The sequence below is a fragment of the Ips typographus genome, linkage group LG2, assembly GCF_016097725.1.
Source record: "Ips typographus isolate SLU linkage group LG2, UJ_Ityp_2.0, whole genome shotgun sequence".
Taxonomy (NCBI): Eukaryota; Metazoa; Arthropoda; class Insecta; order Coleoptera; family Curculionidae; genus Ips; species Ips typographus.
Window position 1 is genome coordinate 22297819 of NC_138423.1, and position 22909 is coordinate 22320727.

The following is a 22909-nucleotide window of genomic DNA, read 5'->3' on the forward strand; positions in this document are numbered from 1 at the left end:
CAAACATGTTTTTTTAAATGTTCAAAATTTTAAAAATGTTTAAAAGTTTTAATTTTGTGTATTTCATTTGTAAAAGAAGAGAGGAAGAGGTTAAAAATGATAATGAATGACGTGTCCTGTGTCCTAACCCTACTTATTGTCTATAAACCTATAAACAATTTTTTAATTTTGCTCACCGATTTTAGAAGTCGGTTTATTACTTTTTAATTTACAAACAATACAAAAACTGCATTAAAATGTATAATATTGTTTTGGTTTTTACGTTCCTCTGTTTTTCTCACAGTGTTCTTTCACAAAGAGCTCCGCCAGGGGTAAATCCCCAACATTATCAATCTCAGGTAATGTTGAACATATGGGTCATTTAAGACTAATAATTTTAAATCACTAAAAAGGATCTCTGTTAAGTAGCAATGTTTTAGTTATATGTACTGTAAAGTAATAAATCTAGTGATATAAGAATTATCATAGTATTGTTTCAAAAGGGACTGATTAAAGTAATCAAGTTATAATCTCTATTTATTGCCAATTGGGTCAGTTGTGCTTATAGGATGTTCCCAGATTATCTTTATTATCTCATAGTTTAATCAAAATGTGTTCTAGTATCAACAACCACCTCAATATCAACAAGTGCCACAGCAGCAGTATCAACAACAACAAAACATACCACAACAGCAAGTTCCTGTGCAACAACAGGCACCTGCTCAACCTCAATATCAAAATCAGGTAAAATTTGTTTCAAAATAAATTTTGGGAAACATTAAAATTTTTAGTTTTTATTTATAAGTATTTTATTTCAATCACATTTTTATGGATTCCAAGAGAAACTCAATGTTTTTTAATTGTTACACTACTTAGGCATTCTCAGCATTAATTTAATATAAATTCTACCTAATCAGTCACATATTCAAGGGCAACTACACAAATACAATATTTTAGGTACCAGTACAACAGCAGTACCAACAAGCTCCAGTACAGCAACAGGTCCCTCAGCAACAGGTCCCTCAGCAACAACTCCCTGTTCAGCATCAAGTAATTCAGTTTTCTTTTAATTACTGGGGGTTTAGTGGTTTTTGCATGTTTCCTGGTATTGCATATTTCATTGTACCTTTTTTATATTAATGAAAAGTTTAGTAGCATTTTCAAGAATTTTAGTTTTTATGTGCTTTATAATATTCTGTTTGATATATGGGATACTAATAAAGAACTGAAGCTAGAATTCTAGCTTTAATTATTATAACATTAGATATTATTAGGTGGTGGTTAAGATAATAGTAGTTTTAGAAAGAAAAACTAAAAACTACTCAGTCTGTAGTTTGTTGTGTCATGTTACCTTTATTATCTTTATACCACTTATATTCTTTTATGGTTGGATAATTTCTTAAATTGCATTCTACTAGACTTGAAGAACTGCTTTATTTTACAATTTTAATAGTTTTTTTCTCATATTCAGAAATGTTTATTTTTTATAGCCTTCAGGACATAATCACGGTCATGATCATGGTCAACGTCAGTTATTCAACACAGGAAATATTGCGCATGAGAAAGAGTAAGTTGAACAGTAAAATTTAAATTTTTAAGCCAAAAATGAGAAGATTTATTATTAACATCTCAAAACTCAATGTATGCCAATTTTAGTCAAAACTTAAATATTTGTCTAGATGTTTTAGTAATATTCAGTAGCTTTTTTCCTGTTTAAAATAGTGTTTTTCTTAGAAGACAAAAACACTTGAGTGAATCTGATAAATTAATGTTTTTCTTGGATTAATCGTCTGTTGGAGTAATTATGTTCTATTTTATATTGTTGACACACTTTATTACATAATACCATGTATTTTTTTTTTCTAATGATAGGCATATCCAAGAACATTTAGAAGTGCCAATTGACACCAGCAAAATGACAGAACAAGAATTGCAATTCCATTATTTTAAAATGCACGACGCCGACAACAATAACAAACTTGACGGATGCGAACTGATCAAATCTTTGATTCACTGGCACGGTAAGTTTACCGCATATTTGTAACTAAATCTTTTTTCAATGTTACGCTTTATTTGATTTAATTATTGTCACATTACACATGCAACTCTTAATGTAGCACTGTGTCGTTTTGTCTGCTTTTTTCAATGTTTGTGAAGCGTTTTTCTCCCGCCGCAGAGCAAGGAAGCAAAGAGAAGCAGGGCGACATTGAAGAGAAAATTTTCAGAGACGACGAGTTAGTCAATCTCATCGATCCGATTTTGAACGTCGACGACGCGAATAAAGACGGATACATTGATTATCCAGAATTTATTAGGGCACAGCAGAAAGCGGCGGCTGCTGGTCAAAAACAGGGTCAACATTAAATATACTCATGGAAGACTCTAATCAAAGTGAGTTTGGGCATGCTTGGTGTAATTTTAACATGTAGAAGCTCATTAAAAAGTTCAAGGATACTAAAACCTATAAAAAACTGATATTTGCCTTAAAAAACAGAGTTTGTCATTGATTCTGTTAAAAAAAGCTTTTTTTAAATTAAGTGTTGTTGAAATCTTTATTGCATATTTTATCTTCAGTTTGTCATTTACAACTGGTTCACTCTGTATGTGTGGTGGCGGTAGATTATTTGCTTGAAAGTACTCACACACCTAACAGAATACTAAGACAGATTTTCCAGGCTTGACTATTAGTTTAACACATTCATTCAATAAAATTAAGACACATTTTTAACACATTAACAACTAACAAAATAATACTCAGTACTCGTAATTTTATCCGTCTTTTTTTAGCTGACGAAGGCAAAAACGAGGAAATAAAAATATGGTCAGATGAAGATCTACTTGGTATTGTGGACAGTTATTTATTGTTGCATGATATGAACGTTGACGGTCTTGTCACTTGGGTCGAATATGCTCGAAAAACTTAATTGGCGTGGAAAGGTTTTTTTCAATATTAACTTTGGCTAGTACTCAACCCTCTCTATTTTTTTGACAATTATTTTTCAGTTAATTTAAAGCTATGTTACAAGTGTTGTACCAAAATCTACTTATTAAGTTACTAGGAAGTTAATTATTTTGATGATAACAAACTGCTTAGTCTCAAAACGTTGGCATTGTAATATACAGTGGAACATATAAACCACGTTAAAAAGAAGTGGTTCAAAACGACCAATTTTTTTGTAAACAAATTGTGATTGATTGTCTTTTAATATTTTGTTTTAGTTTATTTCAATCGTTTTGTCAGTACATGAGCCTGATTTTACATATTATTCATCAAAATAAACCACTTTTGGGTATTTTATACTTGAACTATGGGAAAATTGGGCCAATAACCCGTCCTCTTATTAATGTTAAAATTATATAAGTTTTCAGTTAAGATATTTTAATTCTAATATTTTTAGTAATAACGGGGTTGTGATATATTTTGGGTTTTTCATTTATTCTGTAAATATTTGTACGATCATAAATTAAACAGCTTTTAGTATAATATTTTGTTTTTGTATGTTGCTTGCTATTTTGCTTTTTTTAAATTATTAAACAAATTTTTTTCTTTTTTTTTCTGACTGTTTTTTTTTAACCGTAATAATTGAGACTGAAGTGAGGAATTAATTTTGCTTATTTAAGCTTTTGTCATAACTGTCCAGTGTTGATTAGGTTTTAATATTGATTGGTCAGGAAATCGCAGCAAAAAAGATGACAAACAGTAACAGGTATAACTTGATATTTGTTAAATATTAGTTAACCAAGTGATTCTTTTAATTGATACCCACTTTTTAGTGGCAGATGCCAGAACACCTAATGAACGAACTATAGGGTTGTCGTATGAGGATCAGGCCTTAGCTGCAATGGTAGACGACTTTCTCAAGATTACTGACGTTAATAATGATGGATTTGTTGATTGGATTGAATTCAACCACGCGACTTTCAAATAGTTTTTAGAAACTATAACAGAAGAAGTAAAAGAAAATTTAAGTTACTAACAAACAAGTATGGGTAATCTCTCAAAGAAGGAATAACTTCACTCACAAAACTGTTTAATTGAAAAATTATATTTTTTTACAAAATTCGTGTTACAACAATACTATTAAATAAATAAAACAACTTATCATCTAAGTTTTCTTCTTGGGAACGAATCGGTCTAAAACATTATACGTTTTATTCTTTTTACTAGCAGTCTTAGGTTCCGGTAATATATCTTTAGTGGCTTTAATAAATTCCTGAAAAGACCAAATTGTTTAATTTCCAATAAATTAAATTGTCAAGTTTCTCACCTTTTTAGCATTTTCTTGCAAAATTTTCTTATTTCTCGCCAAATTGACTGAACCACCTTTCCCTTTAGCTTTATTCCTAGGTTCGTAGTTTATTTTAGGCGGTTTCAAATACTGCAATTAAATGTTTGATTGAAAAAAATAGCTCAAACTACAACACCAACTTACCAATAGGGATTTTTTAGCTTCAACTTTGTCTCTCAAAGTTGGTACATCCACTTCATTTATCATAGTTGGATCCAAAGTGATCAAGTCCGGTTGAACCTAGAAACACAATTTTAGAGAAAATTGAAGATAATGAACATTTCAAGTCTTACCTTTTCTAGTAAAGCCTTAACCTCAGACTCTTGCCTTTGTTTCTTAGTTTGGAACGGATTGGCTTCGTAAGTGTCAAAGTTGGGTTCTCCTGAACCGGGTACCAGTAAACTGGTAAATCCTCGGGCAGTTGACACTCCCAACACGTCCTCAAAGGGGCAGAAGGTGAAATTTCCTGTTAACAAAAAGTCAAAAGTCTATGAGTAAAGTAAAGTAATTGAATTAATAATCCAGCTATCGCCATCTCTGCTATGCAATGGCGTATACCCTAATTGTCCTGATTATTATAACTTTATGGCGTTTTTGATTGGCAAGTTTAGTGCAAAACTAGTGTATCTGTATCCTGCTCTATCAAATGTCATTGAAATAGTATGGCAATACACTGGTTTTGCACTGAACATGCCAATCGAAAACGCCATTAGTTGCACGTCATCAAGATGAAAATGGGCGGCGTTATCAATGTTATAAAAAACGAACAGAAATTGAAAAGAATATGATTTTACTTTCAAATAATGTGACATCTAATGTCAGAACCGTGTTTGTTTACATTTTGAATGGCATTTACATAAAGGTCTGTGATTTTACTGTTTTAAACTTTTGGGGTATTGGAAGTGAGGAACGCTTAGTTTAAGCGTGTTTAGGAGACCCTAAGTTGAGGGTTTTGAGAACTGATGTGTTTTACGCGGCATTTCTGGATAAACTTTGAGTAATAATGGAGACATGTTTATTTGCGTAGATTTTCAGGTAGAGGCTTAACAATTCAATGTTTTTTACCGGTTGAATAAGCTTACTCATGCTAGTAAATGGTAATACTTAGTTTTAGTACTGCAGACACATTTTTAGATCAAACTATAGATGTCAGCTTCGCACATAAATCTAATAGAATAAAGTTGTTTGGAGCTAGTATTCGACGGTTTTGGCATAACAGACAGCTACTTGTTTGTCCACCAGTAAACCGTTTAATGACCACAGGAACGCAAAATAGGATTACAAGTCACAACAAATTTCAAAATCGCTGATATTTACGTCAAACTTTGACACTTCGAGACGTATAACGATGAGATAATCGGTGATCGGAATAGCTCGATAGCAAGAAAATCGAAAAACAGACGACAACATTGCGCACTAGTGTCAACATATTTTAAGGCGCATAATTTAAATTTCTGTATCTATGCAATGTTATTGTCCAGTAAGTTCGGTTGGCAATAGAATCACCTGTGTTATGACGTGCAACTAAAGTTATAATGATCATTGTATAGTTGCCAGTTGCATTATTGTCTTGATCTGTATCAATCAACTTTTGAACTAAAGAAAACATATTTAAATGGTGCTTTAATCTAATCTCAAGTAGATGTGGTAATGTTTTGCAGAAACCTTTTAGAGACACTTTATATTTAAAAAAATAAATAAAATAGAGTATGAGAGATAATTTTAATGTATTACTATCAAATAACATGTTTAATTCTGACTTACCAATTGGATTATTGAAGCGATGTCTTAGATACGGTCTCTTGGCTGCTTGAGTGCAACAGTCCCTAGAAAAAAAATTATAAATTTTTATTCATTCATTGTATTTTGCAATAAAGAACATTTTTGAGACTTTATACTGCTGCTACTATTATATTTACCTGTATACTTCAACTACATTCCCAGAACCCACTGCAAGCATCTTTTTTTGTGAAAACGCCAAATTCGTAGCAGCATTAACTAGCTTGTACTCCTGCAAAGGACCTTCTAACTTTCTAATATCCCATATCTTCAATTCTCTATTTGTGGCTGCAGTTGCCATATACCTGGAAAAATATAATGTTATATAGATTGCTGAATTTCTGCAAAAAAACAAATAAAATTTACTTACATGCCAGATGGATCTACATGAAGGGCACTAATGGGTGCTTTATGACACAACATTTTGGCTAAAGGAGTTCTACAGTTAGGGCTCCACATTGATACAACTCCTTTAGCGTGGCCTAAACACAAACATGCATTCCATGGATTTTGAGTTAGTATACTCAATCGACCTAAATTGGTATTAAATTGTGCTACCATTTGGCCTATTGAGACATCTAACCAACTTAAATATCCTTCATCACTCTAAAATATCATATCAAAACAGTGAATTAAGAAAAAAAAAAGAAAAATACTTACACAAGATGCTAGTAAAAAATGAAATGGCAAAAATTCCAATCTTGTTACTTTGTTCAATCTCTTCACACAATGAAGCTCAATTCCTTGATTATCATAAATGTACACCCAATCTTTTTGAGCAACAGCAAACATGGTTTCCACATGCAAAAAACTAACATCATGAATACTTTCCATTACATTCACTTCACAATGTAATTTTTTGGTAACCCAATCGAAAGCTGCCACATGACCTTTTTTGCCACCTATAACTAGATGCCGGCCATTTTTTGTGTATTTTGACCTGAAATTTTAGTTTAGTTATAGTCAAAGAAGTGTAGTTAAAAGGAAAACCTGTAAGGTCCAAATTCAAGTTTTAACTCAAATGACTTGGCTGCAGCACTTATGTCCACACTTTCTGCTATTTGTTTTTGTGTGAATTGTGTGGTAGTTTCCCCAGCATCTGCCTCCAAAAATCCTGCCTCTTCTGTGAGTAAAACCTTAAAAAAAAACAAAATTCCAATAAAATCAAAAATAATTAACCTACATTAAACACTTACCTCACTTATAGCAGCAATTTCAGAAGCAAACTTAATTTTTTTCTCCTTCTCTTCCAACTTCTTTTTGTGTATTTTAGTTTCAATCTTTTTTAAATTTACACCTTCTCCTTTTGAGTGTTTTTCCAACCATTTTTTAGGGATTTGAAATTTCTTTTTACCTCCCTTTTTTGGTCGAAGTCCTGCACCTGTATCCAGGATATTTTCTGACTTTTTATGTACCCCATTTTTCGACTTGGAAACTCCTGTTTTCTTCTTATACTTTTGTTCTTTTGCATCTTCTCTTCGTCTGCCCCACTGTTTCAGTTTGTGTTCGCTCACATCAAATTCTATGACTGTGGATGAGTTTTCTGATTTGGTTTTAGCTGATTGTTGCTGGTCTTCTGTTTTAGAAAAGTAACGTTGCACCGGCTAAAATGTGTTGTTTTACAAGTTGTTTCCACTTTAAATTATTGCAGTTTAAGTTTACCTTTCCCATTTTTTAACAGTTGTTTTTCTCTAGTATCTTTAAATTTTTAAATTTAATTTGTTATTTAAAATAAATTAAAGTTTAGTAAAAGCATAGTGTGTTGTGGAACAAGAGACCCACAAAGCACATAACAAAAATTTAAAACCAAAACTTAATTTCTTTTTTAGGTTAGGGAGGCACATAAAAGTAACACGTTTTAAGTCTTCACTTAATTACATTCATATACTATTCAATTTTAAAAAAGAAGAAATATGATATTTTAATTTTTTTGGTTAGGGTTTACGTTTGTTTACAAAATTTTGCTGACAACAAGATAATTGTCAAAATCCTTAACCCAGAATCAAAAATTTATTTTTAAGTTTTAACAAGCAATAAAACTACTAAAGTCCCATAAAAATCAACGCTATGAAAGATTTACGTTTTGTTAGTATAGTTTGTATTTGTTTTAGTTTTTTTGCATTAAATCAATGCCACAATAAATACTCCAAAGATGCAAATAAAAGTAAGTTAAAGCCTTCTGATGAAGCAACCAAACCTGGAGAGGATCTGAGACCGATCACCCTGCGACATTTGGATCGACCATTTAGAATGGCTAAACTTAACTTACTGTGGTCCAAAGCTGTTTATGTAAGTTTGCTTCAAATGTCTGCAAACTAGCCAGTAAACATGTTGATTTCAGCGTTTAACAGATCCGAAACTCACTTCTTTATTTGGTGAGTTGAAGCTTCATGACAAAGAAGAAATAACCTGGAAGCACCTACGAGCTGAAGGAAAAGACAAGGATGGACTGAAAGAAGCTGAGTTGCGTGACAAATTCAAGACTATAATGACCAATTATGATCTGCTAGATCAAATTGATGATGTGAATGACAAGTTGAAAGTATCCCCTTTTAAGGTACTATACTATTCTTAAGATAAAATTGTGTTACTGGAAGGTAGTTGTGTTTTTAGGCCTTGAATAGTGCTTCAGACAAGCACATCAACAAGAGCCTGTTTAAGGATAAAAAACTTAATAAATTGTGGAATAAAGCTGAAATGGCTGGTTTTAGTAAAGATGAGTTGGCAGCTCTTCATGAAGAGTTTCAGCATCACCAAGACAAGATTGAGCAGTATTATTCTTTGTTATATAAAGTTAAAGGTGATCCAAATGAACAAGCTCAGGAGAGGGAACAAAGTATGCAATTTTATTTGAATGTTTTGTGTAAAGAAACTTGTGTGACCAAAGGAGTAAATTGTTAGAGAAGGCTTGGAAATGGTTGCTAGCTTGTTTTTTAAAGATGAAAATTTGATGAAAAAAAAACACTTTTTTAAATCTCAAACTTAATGTTTCAACAAATATTAATTGTCTCTGCAGAAAAAAAAGTACAGTGTAGGTTTGGTATAAGATTCTAATGATTCAAAAATAAGGGAGGGGTAGACTGCAGATATTTTTTTTGTACACCAAAATGCCTTTTTGCATACATGATACCTTGAAATGCCTTAAAAAATACCTCAAAATGCTTCTATTATTGCTCAAAATGCCTTAAAACTGCCTAAAACAGTCAGGTGAACTTCAAAATGCAGTTTAAACTTTAAAAAAATGGTAAATTAAATTTAGACATTTGTAAAAACTTAAATTGCATAATACACGTTACATGACGTTGAAAATGCAATTCTGTTGACATCTGTCAAAATTAGTGACGTGACCTTTAAAATGTGGTTTAAAATTTGGTAAATAAGATTTAGACTATTTTAGACTAGTTGTAAAAGCTGAAATTGCAAGAGACACATCACGTGACTGATTATGTCATTTTAGAGGTTGGAACACTGTCCAAGCCAACTGACACCTGTCACGTGACTTTAAAATATAATTTAAATGTTGATCATTTGGTAAATTAAATTTAGACAGTTGTAAAAGCTGAAATTTTAAAATACACGTTACGTTACGTTAATAATACAATTTTGAACTTGCATCACTGTAAAATCCAGTTGACGCCTGTCAAAAACAGTCACGTGACCTTAAAAATGTAGTTTAAATGTTGAAAAATTGGTAAATTTTTATAATAATTTGTAATGAATATTGTTTCAAGATTTTACCATAATAATTAATTACATTACACGTGTCTGTGCTGTTCTTTTCAATTTTCAGTCAATTTGGTTATATTAATACACTACATTACATTTTGAAATATACAGACAATGCCTCAAAATACTCTCAAATGCCTTATACATTCAGCGATCTACGCCTCGAAAATAAGTTACTAGGCTAATGTAAAAAGAAATTAATGAATATATTGCAATTGAGTAAATTAAAGCTGTACTTAAATAAACATATTATATTGTCTAGATGTTTGTGCTAAATAATCAAACTGTTTCAGATTCTTTAGACGAAACCTTAGACAAATATAACAAAATTGAGATTCTTGAGGAGAAAGAACCTAACAAAGACTATTTAGAAAAGGTAATTTTTCTAATAAAAATAATTCACTCTAAGCTTGATTTATTGTGCATTTTAGGTGAATCTTATTAGAGAACATCACAAAACTATTAAAGAAGGTTTTGACCATTTAGATAAACTATCATCATCTGGCCCTGCTAGTAAAGAATTCCTCGAACCTAAAGTACAAGGTACAGTCACAAAAATACCAGTTTAACGTATTACTACAAAAGGTTTGTACAATTTTAGGCTTGTGGAGAATCGCTTTGGAAAGCAATTTCACAAATTCAGAATTACAGTCTTTAAAGACTGAACTGTTCCATTATGAAAACAGGTAATTCAGTGTACTGCAATATCAAAATTTACTAACAATAATACATATGAAAATTGTAGACTGTTGAAGCTCCGTCATATGCAGATGGAGCACGCGTTAAACGAGGACAAGCACAGTAAAAAGCAGAAATTTTCTGGAGAGAAATCGCACGGACATAAATTGATGGAGGATAATATCAAAAAACAGGCGAGGAAAGTCGATAAAATCCATTTGGATATTGAAACAAAAATCATGCAAAGACATATTGAATTGTAAAGGTAAAGCTGATGAGCTTGTGAATCTCTTGTATTTTTTTTTTGTCTATGAAGAGAAATAAATGAAAGTAGAATTAGTTGGGGTTTAGTGCCAAAAGGATATTTGATGTGAAACTTAGTATCTCAAAGTGATTAATCTACTATTAATAATAACATTAACGATACAATGCATTTAGTTAAAAAAAAGTGTATTTTGGTGTTAAAACGTATAAAATAAAGCCTGTTTGAACTGGATTAATGTTGTTTTTTTTTACTTTCTTCAATAGAAATATAATGCATCAATAAACAATAACAGCTTTTCTAGAGGAGAGACGACTTAATTGACATTTGGTTAATTTTTAAATAGCCTTTGAACGTTTGACAGCCATCAGTCTTTTTGTTTACATTTATCTTGATAGAGACAGAGATTACAAATAGTTATTTGCGCAACTAGGGAGAGAAGTGCAACTTGTGCTCTCTCCGAACAATTTGAGGTTCAAGAAGCAGTTTACTCCAAAGTGGCGTATATAATTTTTTCAATAATCAATGTGATGTTTTATGAAAAAAAAAAGCAGCAGTTAAATGCTATGTTAATAATGTCGTTGGATACCTGGATGATTCAATTTGTCACTTTTAAAAGAGTAAAAATTACATTTTCATCCCTCAAATGAAGGAGAAAAATTGTATTTTCTATAGAGGAGAAGTAGAAAAAAACTGGTTTTATAATGTCGTTGTGTTAGTATCTGCTATAAAAAATCAAAAATAGGAGTTCAGCAACTATTAAATGAATTAAGTTACTACTTACGTGCAATTATCATAGCTAATATTGTCAGGACAGAATGAGAATTAGGATTCAGTTTTAAGTCAGGCATTCAGAATAAATATATTTTTGGAAAGAGCTGGAAACGTATTTTTTTATATCCTTTCCTATTCAATTTTTCTTCATCTGATCTATTTTTAGTAAGTGCATTAATATGGAGATCAAAGACAACAACAGTAATGTGCTATCTTGCATTTGTATTTCCCCCAACATAACTATAGTGCAGGTTAGAGTTGTTTTGGATTGGATTAAAAAGCGTATTTTTTGGGAAAACGGTCCTATCATTTCGAAAATATGTTCTTACATAATAAAATTAAAGCTATAGCTCTCCAAGAACTATTATAATCCATAGTGAATGGTGAAAAAGTCGGGTAAAACAGCTAAAACACCAAATTCACTTTTGAGGCTTGACCCACAAACCCTTTATAACAATCGCGACATTATCACCCCAAACATACGTGAGAGATAATAGAAATTTCATTTCCCTGGTCCACAATTAACATTTTGATTGTGGTCACAATTTCCGGCCTGTTTCGCGTCCTTTCGGGTCTTCTTCATGACCATCTCTCAACGGGTGCAGTCTCCGGCGCCGCCTCCACAGTTCAGTCGCGTCTCGGGCGGATGAGGTGGTGCGCGCGGCCGCATCCCCAGGACCCGGTGCACTACGAGGATGGCCTCGTTGGCCGCGATTTTCTTGTGCGTGCCCGTTTTGATTTTTGGCAATTTTCAACTCGTCGCCTCTAATCCGGACGCAAAAAGACTTTACGACGACTTGCTCAGCAACTATAACAAACTTGTGCGACCAGTTGTGAACACCTCCGACGTGCTTCGCGTGTGCATCAAGCTAAAGTTGTCTCAGCTGATTGATGTGGTAAGTTGTAATTTATGACCTAAATTTCCTGATACAATAGTATTTCCTATAGTAATGTTTATTTTTTTAATTTGTAAGGTTTCATTCATGATTTGTCTGTAAACTAGCCAGTTGAGTAGGGCGTGTTTTAGAGGTTAAAACCAAATTTTCATTTTGTAATCTGAAAAATCTTAACCTTCATCAATTTACATTAAAATGTCATGACTTTTATTCAATTGCATAAATTGGTGCAAATTATCAAAATTGCACTTTTTCACACTTAAATGCAACTCAATTCTCTCTGAGTACATTGTTATACATAAAGCACATAGGATTCCTTTGATGTTGAGTTCTGGGCGTTGTTCCAGGAATTTTTCCTTTGTAAAATCACATTTTTCCACCTTTTTGTTAACAGTGTTCTTTTAAAAAGTTAAAAAAGTGTAATTGTTAGCATGATAGACATTTATCCAAAGGGGACACAAGAAACAATAGGTTATAATAGTAAGGAGTGGGATGTTATTAATTTTAACAAAATGAAGACATATTATAAAACTCTTGACCTTCATCAATGTGAATATTACATACTGTGTGACTCGGTGTGAGACTAAATATTTTTCTAAAAACATCAAATAATGATAAACTAGCGATAATACTTTTTTACATTACTAGTGTTGTATGAGCAGTTTTAAAGTCACAAGTGAAAAATATTTTTTAGCTGTTTCAAGAGTGAACATCCTGTAGTATATTGTACAGCAAGGGTGGATAAGTTGTCCTTATCGCACAAGAATGAAAGTTTGCCCTAAAACGTAAGCCAAAATGCAATGTTTTGATGTCAACTGTCAATAAGGGTAACAATCAAAAAGATTTTCACAAAATTAGCTGCAATTGGTCTAATGTATATCTCACAATGAGGATTAGATTATGATTCTGACTTTTAAACTCTGTTGAGAAACAACAATAAACAAAGCAAGGAATTAACTGATATTCCTGTGGGAATATAAAAAAATCAATCAGAATTTTGATGAAAACCTGAAAAAGTAATCACGTGAACACAAAATAAAAATTTTTGAAATCTCTCTTCCTAACTAATCATCATCAATTATCTTTCATGTAACTTTTGGGCGTTTCAATTTTTTTATAAATTACAACTCGTCGACTCGAATCCTTCAATGCCAAATTTTGATTCACGAACCACCCCACGATAATCTACTAGATCCGGTAAAGGCTCAGAGGAATTGCAAAAAGTAAATCGAGGAAATGGGATTGTCCGGAAAATTCAGAACGGGCCGGTAAAAAGATTTCGGCCGAGTCCGATCCAATTAAGCGAATGAATCTCGGAGCAGGCTTTTTTTTCTTAATTATCGTAAACGCCTACTTTCTACAAACTTTTTGAGGAATTTTCCAGAATGTTCTTACCTCCCAGTATTTCAGGCTGATTGATTTTCTAATAAAAATTATTTCACTTGGTATCTATCAATCCCACGTCAGTTGCAAACCTTGCTTCTATTAATTAAACATTTTTAATACGTTAATGAAATTTCGTTTCACCGAGTCAGGTATAAGTGAAAATGACAAAACCAGATACTGTCTTAGACTAGGATATTATCAATATGCTACCAACGAATTCCTAGACTGATGCTGTAATTTAATTGAAATTTGGGACCGCAGGCTAATAATCCTGTGTTGAAATCTGGATTAATTTAATTTGTAAGTCTTATCAAGTACTTTTTGATTTACATGTTGGTTAGATGTTTTCTATCTAACACAACATCTAGGCTATAATATAATATAAAAAAGGAAAGAAATACAGTTAAACAGTTTTGTTTAATGGATTTTAAGATGTTTTTTATTTTCGTACATGTTTGCATATTACACTTTTTATTATACCATAAAGGTACGTTGCAAAATGCTTTCAACGAAAATGGATGATTTCATCATCAACAAAGTCTAGTACTCAACTAATCAATGGGTACATACCAAATACATCTATGACTAGTATTACTATACTCGATACTATACTAAAATTGAAACAAATTGGTATGACGTCACATTTGCCTCACTAGTCATTGCTGTGTTTCTGTGAAACTAATTTTTTGGAGGCATCTGACACTAAAATATTGGAAGATTTAAGACTCTTGTAAATTGGCATTTGCTAGGAGGTTTTCTTTCTTTCTTCTTGGGTCTGGATATTCCCAAAAATATTCTTGAAAACTTTAGGATACATGTAGAGGCCTCTGGAAATTGAGAGTTTTGCAGTGATAATTAGAGGCCTCCAATACTTGACAATTTTTTGGGAGGTTCTCAGTAGTATTTACTAGAGGCCTCTAGCATTTTTCAAAATGACGTTAGAGACCTCTATTTTAAGAGATTTAGTAGTACATTCTTAGAGGCGTATAACCATTGTTTTGAAAGGTTTTTGGGAGGCTTATGAGGTTTTGTTTTTCTCGTTCTTCTGAGATAATACAAGTAAACGAGTACGTACGTGTGAATTTACTTGATATTACTTCAAACCACGTGCCAGGAGGTTTAGTTTTAACTGCAGCAAACAAACTGTAATAACATAAAAGGGATACGAAAGAAAATCAGACACCAGTCATAAATTGTGCTGTACGACTGAAGGAGAAAGAATGAACGCAAATAGTTGGGGTGTATGGGTACCAAGGGAATTTCCATTTGTTGGAAAATAGCGTGTGTGGTTGGCATTAACTAAAACTTCCAGCTATAGAAATAAATTTTTGATGCAAGTGAAAGTGTTGGTATAAGTCCATATTTCCCATTGATACAAAGTGCAAAGTAAAAATACCCTAGTTTAATACTTTTTTTAAAGCATAAACTGGAAAAACTTACTGTTAATTTCATAAAACGTTCGTATTTAACTGAAATATTAGCAGAGCTAAATAATTTTTCAAGGTGGAAAACGGCAAGCCGTTTCCAAGTTTGGAACGTACCGTCCTTCGGTGTTTTTCCGTCTTTATTGCGGACGAGACAGCTTCTGAAGGAAATAAAATTAAAATCCCCGATCTCTTTGAAGGTTTATCGTTGTTTCACGGTCCAATTTTAAACACGACCGTGGCGTAGATGAAGATTTGATTTTCGCGAAATAAGAATTTACTGAGCGGAAAGATTTGCAATTGTAAACGAAACGCGTTGCATTGCACTTTGAGATTTTCCTCGCATCCAAACTCGTTTCGTTTAATTCGTCGTTTGCTTTTGTGTTTCAAACTTTACTTTAAATTTTCTGAAAAGCAAATAAACAGTTTAATAATTCAGCATACTGGCACCGGTAACTAAACCGACACTTTTCAAAAACAACTCCCCAGTAACATACAAGTTGAATCAAGCCAGTTTGCATGATGTGGCAGAAAACTTTAACTAGCCACAACGTGTACTTCACTACGTTTTAGTTTTATGGAAAGTTCTTCGAGTACTGCGAGAAATTTCCGTATACTGTATATATAACACTTTTCTCTTTGTAAAAGTTTAATCTTCATTTAATGAGCGACCGTAGTCAAGTCGTAGCTTAAGGATGCAAACAAGAGAGTACTTACCAGATTTGTTGTTGAAGGGGTAATTTTAGCTTGTTTGTAGTTTCCAAGTTGATCAGTTTATAAAGAAGTGAATGCAAATTTTATCGAGTAAAACATGTTGAGTTTTAATTGGGTTTTATAATGTTAATTAACCTAAGAGTTACCCATCAAAAAGTATCTATGAAAAATATGAAAAATTCTGAAAACGTGTAAAAGTATTACAACATGTATTCGGTTTATTGAAACAGAAAAAATGTCGTTAATAAGTGTTTGAGGTGACTTTATTTGAACTTTCTTTATTTATTGCAAATATCCAATATCTTTAATTTGGAATTAGTTTTAATGCAATTCTAGATGGTTTAAAACAAAATATTTTGACACTGCAATAAAGGAAAGAGACAGATGATCTGGATATTATTTTATCTCAAAGCAGATAGTATACTCTCATTTAATCTTTAATCTGTTTATTAATAATAGTTAAAACTTTTAAAGCTCAAAAGGACAAAACTGTTGATTTTCTATGGATAATTTTGAAACTTCACTGGATGTTTCTTTATGGTTACTGTTGGACTATAAACTTCTTAGACAAACTCCATCAATCATTCTGTAATTTATTTAAAAATTTATTAAGAACTTGTACAAACTACAAATACAAAAAGAAGCTTCTTAATTTTCCGCAAACGATCTCAAACTTCGTTCTAATTAAATCGATCAAAGGTGGTCACAGACTGAACGCCGGAAATTCCAATTAGCGTATTTTATACAGACTTAGTGATGAAACTTCCATCATAAACTGTTAAAAGAAACTTTGAAGTTGGTTCGAAACTTTCCTCCCTCTGTAAGTGGCGTCTCGTTTTTTTTTGCATAAAGTTTTGCATTTTAAATACAACGGTGTATAATCTGTTCACGACCTTTTTGGATCTATACCCTATCCATGGAATTTTGACATTTTGTCTCTGTCTAGTAGCAAAAAAACGTAATGGCGGCCATTTTGACTTTTTTTCATTTAAAATTTAAAAAATCACGTGACTTTTTTCATTATTTCCCAAGCATTTTAATTATCCAGGTGTTTTGTAGATCATGTGTCACGTTTTGCCAAATTTACGTTTTGTAACACTTTTCATACACTCTTTCATTTAATCGTGAATATCTATCTTATTTGACACGTAATGTATGGACTTTTATATGTCGATGGATAGCTAATGAAATGGGCTTTCCAACGATATGACTGGTTAGTTGATTTATTGGTTGGGCCGTTAGAAGGCGTCAAATTTGATGAATTTATTTTCCACTTTTTTAGTGCAGTGTTTCATGCAATCGTAAACAACTCGCTTATTTGGTCCACTCTATATAAACTTTTCTACGTCAATAGCTAATGAAATGGGATTTTAAAGATATGTCAACACTGGTTGATAGGTTGTTGATTTGGCCGCTAGAGGGCGTCAAACTTAACCAGTTTTTCTTTGAACCTTGAGAACCTACTGAAAACTGTTTTCAAACTTCTGGTGACATTTTTAAGGATCAGACTCCACCAATGCAAAAAAACTGTTTGGAAGATGACTTTTTTAAGGATCAGAAGACAGATTTGGAGTCACCTAATACCAATTTGGTGTTTCTGAGCGGCAAAATACAGCAGATAATGAAAAAACTTGATATTGACCATGCTTTTTCGTCTGGGACGTCATCCTAACTTTGTTTGAATTTTTTTGAAAATTGAATTTTCCTTGTTTATTTTATTTTAATTGGTTTGTCAAGAACAATATCGATATGCAATCCTGTCGCCGACAGCAACCAACAACGGAGAAGATAGAGAAGAGCGCAATCACGTGTAACGATGCATGTAAAGAGACCCGGATCCATCTTTATATTATGCAAGATTTCTTTGAGAAAATAGAAACGAGCAGCAGCGGAACAAGTAATTCGAATGTTATTATTAGCTTTACCCTTCAGAGATTTATCCTAGAACGTTTGGGTGTGAGAGAAACCATTTCGAAACTTTTCTGGTTTTGTTGATTTGAAAATATGTATGGAGGGTGGAAACGAAAGGGAAATAGTCGCATTTGCCTAATGCAAACGAAAGATTTACTAACCCTTGTTAAGGGGCGTTGAGGCGAGGGATTCGTTTATCCTAAAAAGGTTGTGTGTTTCTTTGGCTTCTAAAGAAATATCCCATCACGCATTCATGATAATTCAGGACGGGGATCAAACGGGCTTGAAATTTTACTGCCGCTTCTACCTGGTTTTAATAAAGCAAAACTTTGGTCATACCAAAATGAAAATAGATAATTAAATACTCTAGGAACTTTAGATCCTTTAAGGCTTTTATGTGTAACTAAGTTTAATGTCACCAGATGGTTTTGGAGAATTTAGCTTCCAGTTAAACAATAGCTATTTATGTAACCAGTTACGAAAAGATCGATTTTGTGTAACTAGTTACATAAAGTAAAACGTTTTGTCACTCTAATCAGTTTTGAAAAGTGTCACTTTATATGCCAAAATTAGAAAAAGTTTTTTTTTTAAATTGAGAATTTACTGACACGCCCCTGATTTTACGCGATATTTTATGTCCGTTTTATTTCCCCCCTTCTTGAGATTTGCAACCCGTCAGACTTGATTTGAGAAATGTTGCCCGGGACCTTGACGGATGAGTTTTGGGAGAAATGTCGATTCATCAAACTAACGCTGTTGTTATGAGAGCAGGAAGAGAGATCGTTTGTTACGTTTCTGGCGATGGCAAATGTTGATATTACGTCATAATTAATCTTTCATAATTTCAAAAAATGATTTTTATTTTGAATACTGTCTCATATCAGTAGATAAAATGAAGTGGCATTTATGTTTAGTTAAGTAATGATAGGTTCAAAAAAATATCGAAAATCTACAAGAAATTCAAATACAATGTGACTCAATTTTTCTTGTCAAATATTAACCAGAAGCTTAATAAAATATTAGTAGTGATTGTAATTTATTGACTATACAAAATGTTGTGTATTTTTTTAGGTTATTGGGTTTGGATTTTTGGAATTTAATAAAGATTCCAAAAAATGTGATTAAAACACTTTCTCACTCCAAGTGGAATTTATAAACGATTTTGTCCCTGACTGTGTTTCTGGCAGTTCAAACTTTGTCACCGCTTTTCTCCCTGGCAGTACCAAATTTTGTAGTGTTCGTTCATTGGGTAGGAAATTTAGTGAAGATTCCAAAAATGTGCTTAAAACTGTAATTTTTTCACTCCAATTGTGTTTTACATGTCAGACCTAAAATTTTATGATTAAAGCTTGATTATCGATATTTATACAAAAGAACCTTCAAAAAAATCAAAATGGCGGACTGAGACGCCATTTTGTCTGTTATTTTCCGCAACTACGTTAAATTCCTTTTAAAATGAGGTGCAACATGGTTTTTTGACTAAAAATTCAAAATGGCGGTCTGAGACGCCATTTTGTCTGTCATTTTACGCAACTACGTTAAATTCCTTTTAAAATGAGGTGCAACATCGTTTTTTGACTAAAAAATCAAAATGGCCGCCATTTTGGATTCATCTAGGTTAGGGTTGATGGTACTCGTTTTCGACTAATTCGGGGTCAAGGAATCCATTTTTCGGGTTATTGTATAAGAATTTTAATGAGGATTTCAAAAATGTGCTTAAAACTACTGTCACTTTTTCTAAGTGGACTTGACAAGCAATTTTGTCTGTCAAACTGTGCTCAAAAGTTGCAAAAATCAGAGTTTAGAAAAGTTTTCTGACAGTATTAGATGCAAAACGTGTTTCTCAAATGTATGGCAGTGGTCACGTGACTGCTTAGCTAAATTATTTTACAAAAACCACGTGACAATTGTGTCTAATGTCAAAACTGTCAAAGATTGCCTAGAATTTGCAAGAATTACAGTTTTCCTACAGTTTTCGAAGCAAGACGTGCTTCTGAGATTTATGGCAGTTATTTTGACAATTGTCAGTAAATTACTGGTAAATTACAAATTGTTTAAATATTAATATCTTTAAATTCGCGTCGTTTTTCTCATCTGAAAAACATTTTAATTGTGATATTTTAAACATGAGATAATAAAGAAAAAAGACAAAAAGGCTACTTGTTCATAGAAATATTCTAATATTGGAGCTCGTTTGGTACAAGTCATTTATTTTATTATTGATAAACCATAATCTCTAAAACAATAAATAAAACAGCTTTTTATTCATTTTTCAGGATTTTATTTTGATTGACTTAATGAAATTAATGAGAGCCGTGACAGGAAAATGATATCTTTCAAGCAAAATTCAATAAGAGCCATAAATTTACTGATAAATGTTGTACTGTAATATGAATGTTACATTTATTATCCATTGTCAAACGAATATTTGCAATCCAATATTGTTTCATTTGATTTGAAAAAAATATAGTATTCCAATAGTTCATAATCCAAATAGCTTTCCAAATTATTTTTGTATGGTTTATTCTGTTTACATTATTATTATGTACTGTATTATAAATGTTTCAAATTTGTAAAGTAATTATTTCGAAGCTCACATTAAATCTGATATTTATCCTATAAATAACTTTACTTCTATAAACATATACAGTGTTTCGGTTGCTGTACATTCAAATTATTTTCATATTGAATTGGTTCTAAACCTTTTGTCTCTATAAAGGAAAACTCAAACGTAATAAATATTTCTTTTTCTGACTGGATATCGAATATTCCACCCTTACAAGTATGTGACTGGTATGGTACATTTTCCAATGGGATTTTCTTCGTTGACCTTTTCAGTTTGTTCACTAGTGCATAAGAACACGAATCTTTTCCGTATATTTCTAAGGAAAACACTTCTTAAAAAATATCCTTCACTTTACGAACAGAATTTTGATTGAAGTGTGCATTGTTATTGCTTTTTTCATCTTTAACCCTCCTAACCACTGATATTTTTCTTTTGCTATTTTATTTTATGTGACAGTAATATATTCCAATTACATTCCTTTTCCAATGATCGGTTTTTGCCTAACGTGAGCCTCTTGAAGTTTTCCTGGTAAGTTCACGAGAGCCAGGCCATAAAAAGTCCCATAAATGTCTTTAGCTGTTTCGATTGATAATCGTTAAAAGTCATGTATGGCCTATACGGCCTACTGCCGAATGGAATATACGTTTTCCCCAGTAACAGGTTGCTTTACACTCCATTTCATTTATTTGACTGTTCAGGAAATTTGTAAATGGTTCAATAAAAGCCATTGAAGCTTTTAGGAAATTTATTTTAGCCGTTTTAACTCTGTATCTATATAAAAAAATTATAATAATATAAGGCACAATGTTATTGATGTTGTTAAGTTAAAAATATTGTAACATACTGGGTGATTCATAGACAATGCAGATATTGATTAAATAGAAGCCCTACTTTAGTTTGTTTAAAAATGTAGTCTCCATAAACAGTGTTGCCAAGTCAAAATCAAAAAAACGGTAAATCAACAAATAAACAATTTATTTGAAACTTTATTTTACATTATTATTATACAATGTGTGTTTTTTTATGATTTGTTTTTGTTTGTGTTTTTTTTTTGCAATTTGCTACATAAACTTCAAAAATACAAAAATACAATTTTGTTTATCACAGTTTTTGACAATAGTGACAGATATAACGAGGTTTTAGAGGATAATTCAGCTACACAGTCACGTGACTGCTAAATCTCAGAAACACCTTTCAAATCGTATACTGCGAGAAAACTTTTCTGAATCCTGTTTTTTGCAGTTTTTGACTACAGTTTGACAGTTTTGACGTTAGTGACAGTTGCTGCGTGGTTCTAGAACACTATATTTAGCTAGACGGTCACGTGACAATTGTCAAAATAACTGTCAAAAACATCAGAAACACGTTTTGCTTCGAAAACTGATTTAAACTGTGTTACACTTTAGTTCTTGCAAATTCTAGGCAAATTTTGACAGTTTTGACATAGATGACAGATATCACGTGATTTTAGCAGATAATTTAGCTAAATAGTCACGTGACTACTGTCAAAATAACTGTCAAATCTCAGAAACACGATTTATATCGAATACGGCAAGAAAACTTTTCTAAATATTGATTTTTGCATTTTTTGACTACAGTTTGGCAGTTTTGGCGTTAGTCACAGTTGCTGCGTGGTACTAGAACACTATTTAGCTAGACGGTCACGTGACAATTGTCAAAATAACTGAAATAAATCTCAAAAGCACGTCTTGCTTCGAAAACTCATTTAAATTGTAATTCTTGCAAATTCTAGTCAAATTTTGACAGTTTTGACATTAGTAACATTTATCACGTGGTTTTATAGGATAATTTAGCTAAACAGTCACGTGACTACTATTGAAATAACTGTCATAAATCTCAGAAACACGATTTACATCGAATACTGCAAGAATACTTTTCTAAACCCTGATTTTTGCATTTCTTGAATACCATTTGACAGTTTTGAATTTAGTGACAGTTCTTACGTGGTTCTAGAACATTATTTAGCTAGACTCTCACGTGACAATTGTCAAAATAACTGTCAAAAACATCAGAAACACGTTTTGCTTCGAAAACTGATTTAAACTGTGTTACACTTTAATTCTTGCAAATTCTAGGCAAATTTTGACAGTTTTGACATAGATGACAGATATCACGTGATTTTAGCAAATAATTTAGCTAAATAGTCACGTGACTACTGTCAAAATAACTGTCATAAATCTCAGAAACCAGCTTTATATCGAAAACTGCAAAAAACTTTTCGAAACCCTGATTTTTATACTTTTTGAACATCGTTTGACAGTTTTGACTTTAGTGACAATTGTCACGGGATTGTAGAACACTATTTAGCTAGACGGTCTTGTGACAATTGTCCAAATAACTGTCAAAAACAGCAGAAACACGTTTTGCTTTGAAAACTCATTTAAACTGTGTTACACTTTAATTCACGAAAATTCGAGGCAAATTTTGACAGTTTTGACGTTAGTGACAGATATCACGTTGTTTTAGAGTAGTGTATATAATTAGACTTTTTGTTGAAAAGGTTC

General features: G+C 32.1%; 4 protein-coding genes across 8 annotated transcripts in view; 3 read left to right on the forward strand and 1 right to left on the reverse strand.

Annotated features, from left to right (window-relative positions):
- The first annotated feature begins 121 nt into the window (after positions 1 to 121).
- Positions 122 to 4207, forward strand: LOC145725175 (lymphotoxin beta receptor inhibitor-like). 4 transcript variants are annotated; one of them, XM_081973809.1, is made up of 7 exons: positions 123 to 338; positions 601 to 723; positions 937 to 1029; positions 1470 to 1546; positions 1852 to 2000; positions 2156 to 2370; positions 2767 to 2950. In XM_081973809.1, the coding sequence occupies exons 1-6, from the start codon at positions 237 to 239 to the stop codon at positions 2341 to 2343; spliced, it is 732 nt and encodes a 243-aa protein (XP_081829935.1). In that variant the 5' UTR covers positions 123 to 236; the 3' UTR covers positions 2344 to 2370; positions 2767 to 2950. The 4 variants fall into 4 exon arrangements, with proteins under 4 accessions (XP_081829936.1, XP_081829939.1, XP_081829935.1 ...); XM_081973810.1 differs by lacking the exons at positions 2156 to 2370; positions 2767 to 2950 and adding an exon at positions 3754 to 4207 and having other exon boundaries at positions 122 to 338; XM_081973813.1 differs by lacking the exon at positions 937 to 1029 and having other exon boundaries at positions 122 to 338.
- On the reverse strand, positions 3994 to 7877 carry LOC145725168 (WD repeat-containing protein 46). The gene is made up of 11 exons (XM_081973802.1): positions 7710 to 7877; positions 7244 to 7651; positions 7038 to 7183; positions 6708 to 6987; positions 6418 to 6653; positions 6188 to 6352; positions 6033 to 6094; positions 4562 to 4734; positions 4413 to 4508; positions 4248 to 4358; positions 3994 to 4193 (listed from the first exon to the last, which is right to left on the reverse strand). Exons 1-11 carry the CDS (start codon positions 7716 to 7718, stop codon positions 4086 to 4088), a joined length of 1794 nt encoding a protein of 597 aa, XP_081829928.1. The 5' UTR covers positions 7719 to 7877; the 3' UTR covers positions 3994 to 4085.
- A 118-nt stretch (positions 7878 to 7995) lies between these two features.
- LOC145725171 (alpha-2-macroglobulin receptor-associated protein) lies at positions 7996 to 10947 on the forward strand. The gene is made up of 7 exons (XM_081973806.1): positions 7996 to 8336; positions 8389 to 8604; positions 8661 to 8883; positions 10067 to 10149; positions 10205 to 10316; positions 10375 to 10459; positions 10519 to 10947. Exons 1-7 carry the CDS (start codon positions 8115 to 8117, stop codon positions 10712 to 10714), a joined length of 1137 nt encoding a protein of 378 aa, XP_081829932.1. The 5' UTR covers positions 7996 to 8114; the 3' UTR covers positions 10715 to 10947.
- Positions 10948 to 11870: 923 nt separating this feature from the next.
- nAChRalpha4 (nicotinic acetylcholine receptor alpha4) overlaps positions 11871 to 22909 on the forward strand; it is a 118546-nt gene continuing 107507 nt past the window's right edge. The window contains exon 1 of one of the 2 annotated variants that reach the window (XM_081973804.1): positions 11871 to 12383. In XM_081973804.1, coding sequence (XP_081829930.1) covers positions 12183 to 12383 — 201 coding nt within the window. In that variant the 5' untranslated portion in view covers positions 11871 to 12182. The remainder of the gene's footprint in view (positions 12384 to 22909) is intronic. The other variant, XM_081973803.1, reaches the window with a different exon arrangement.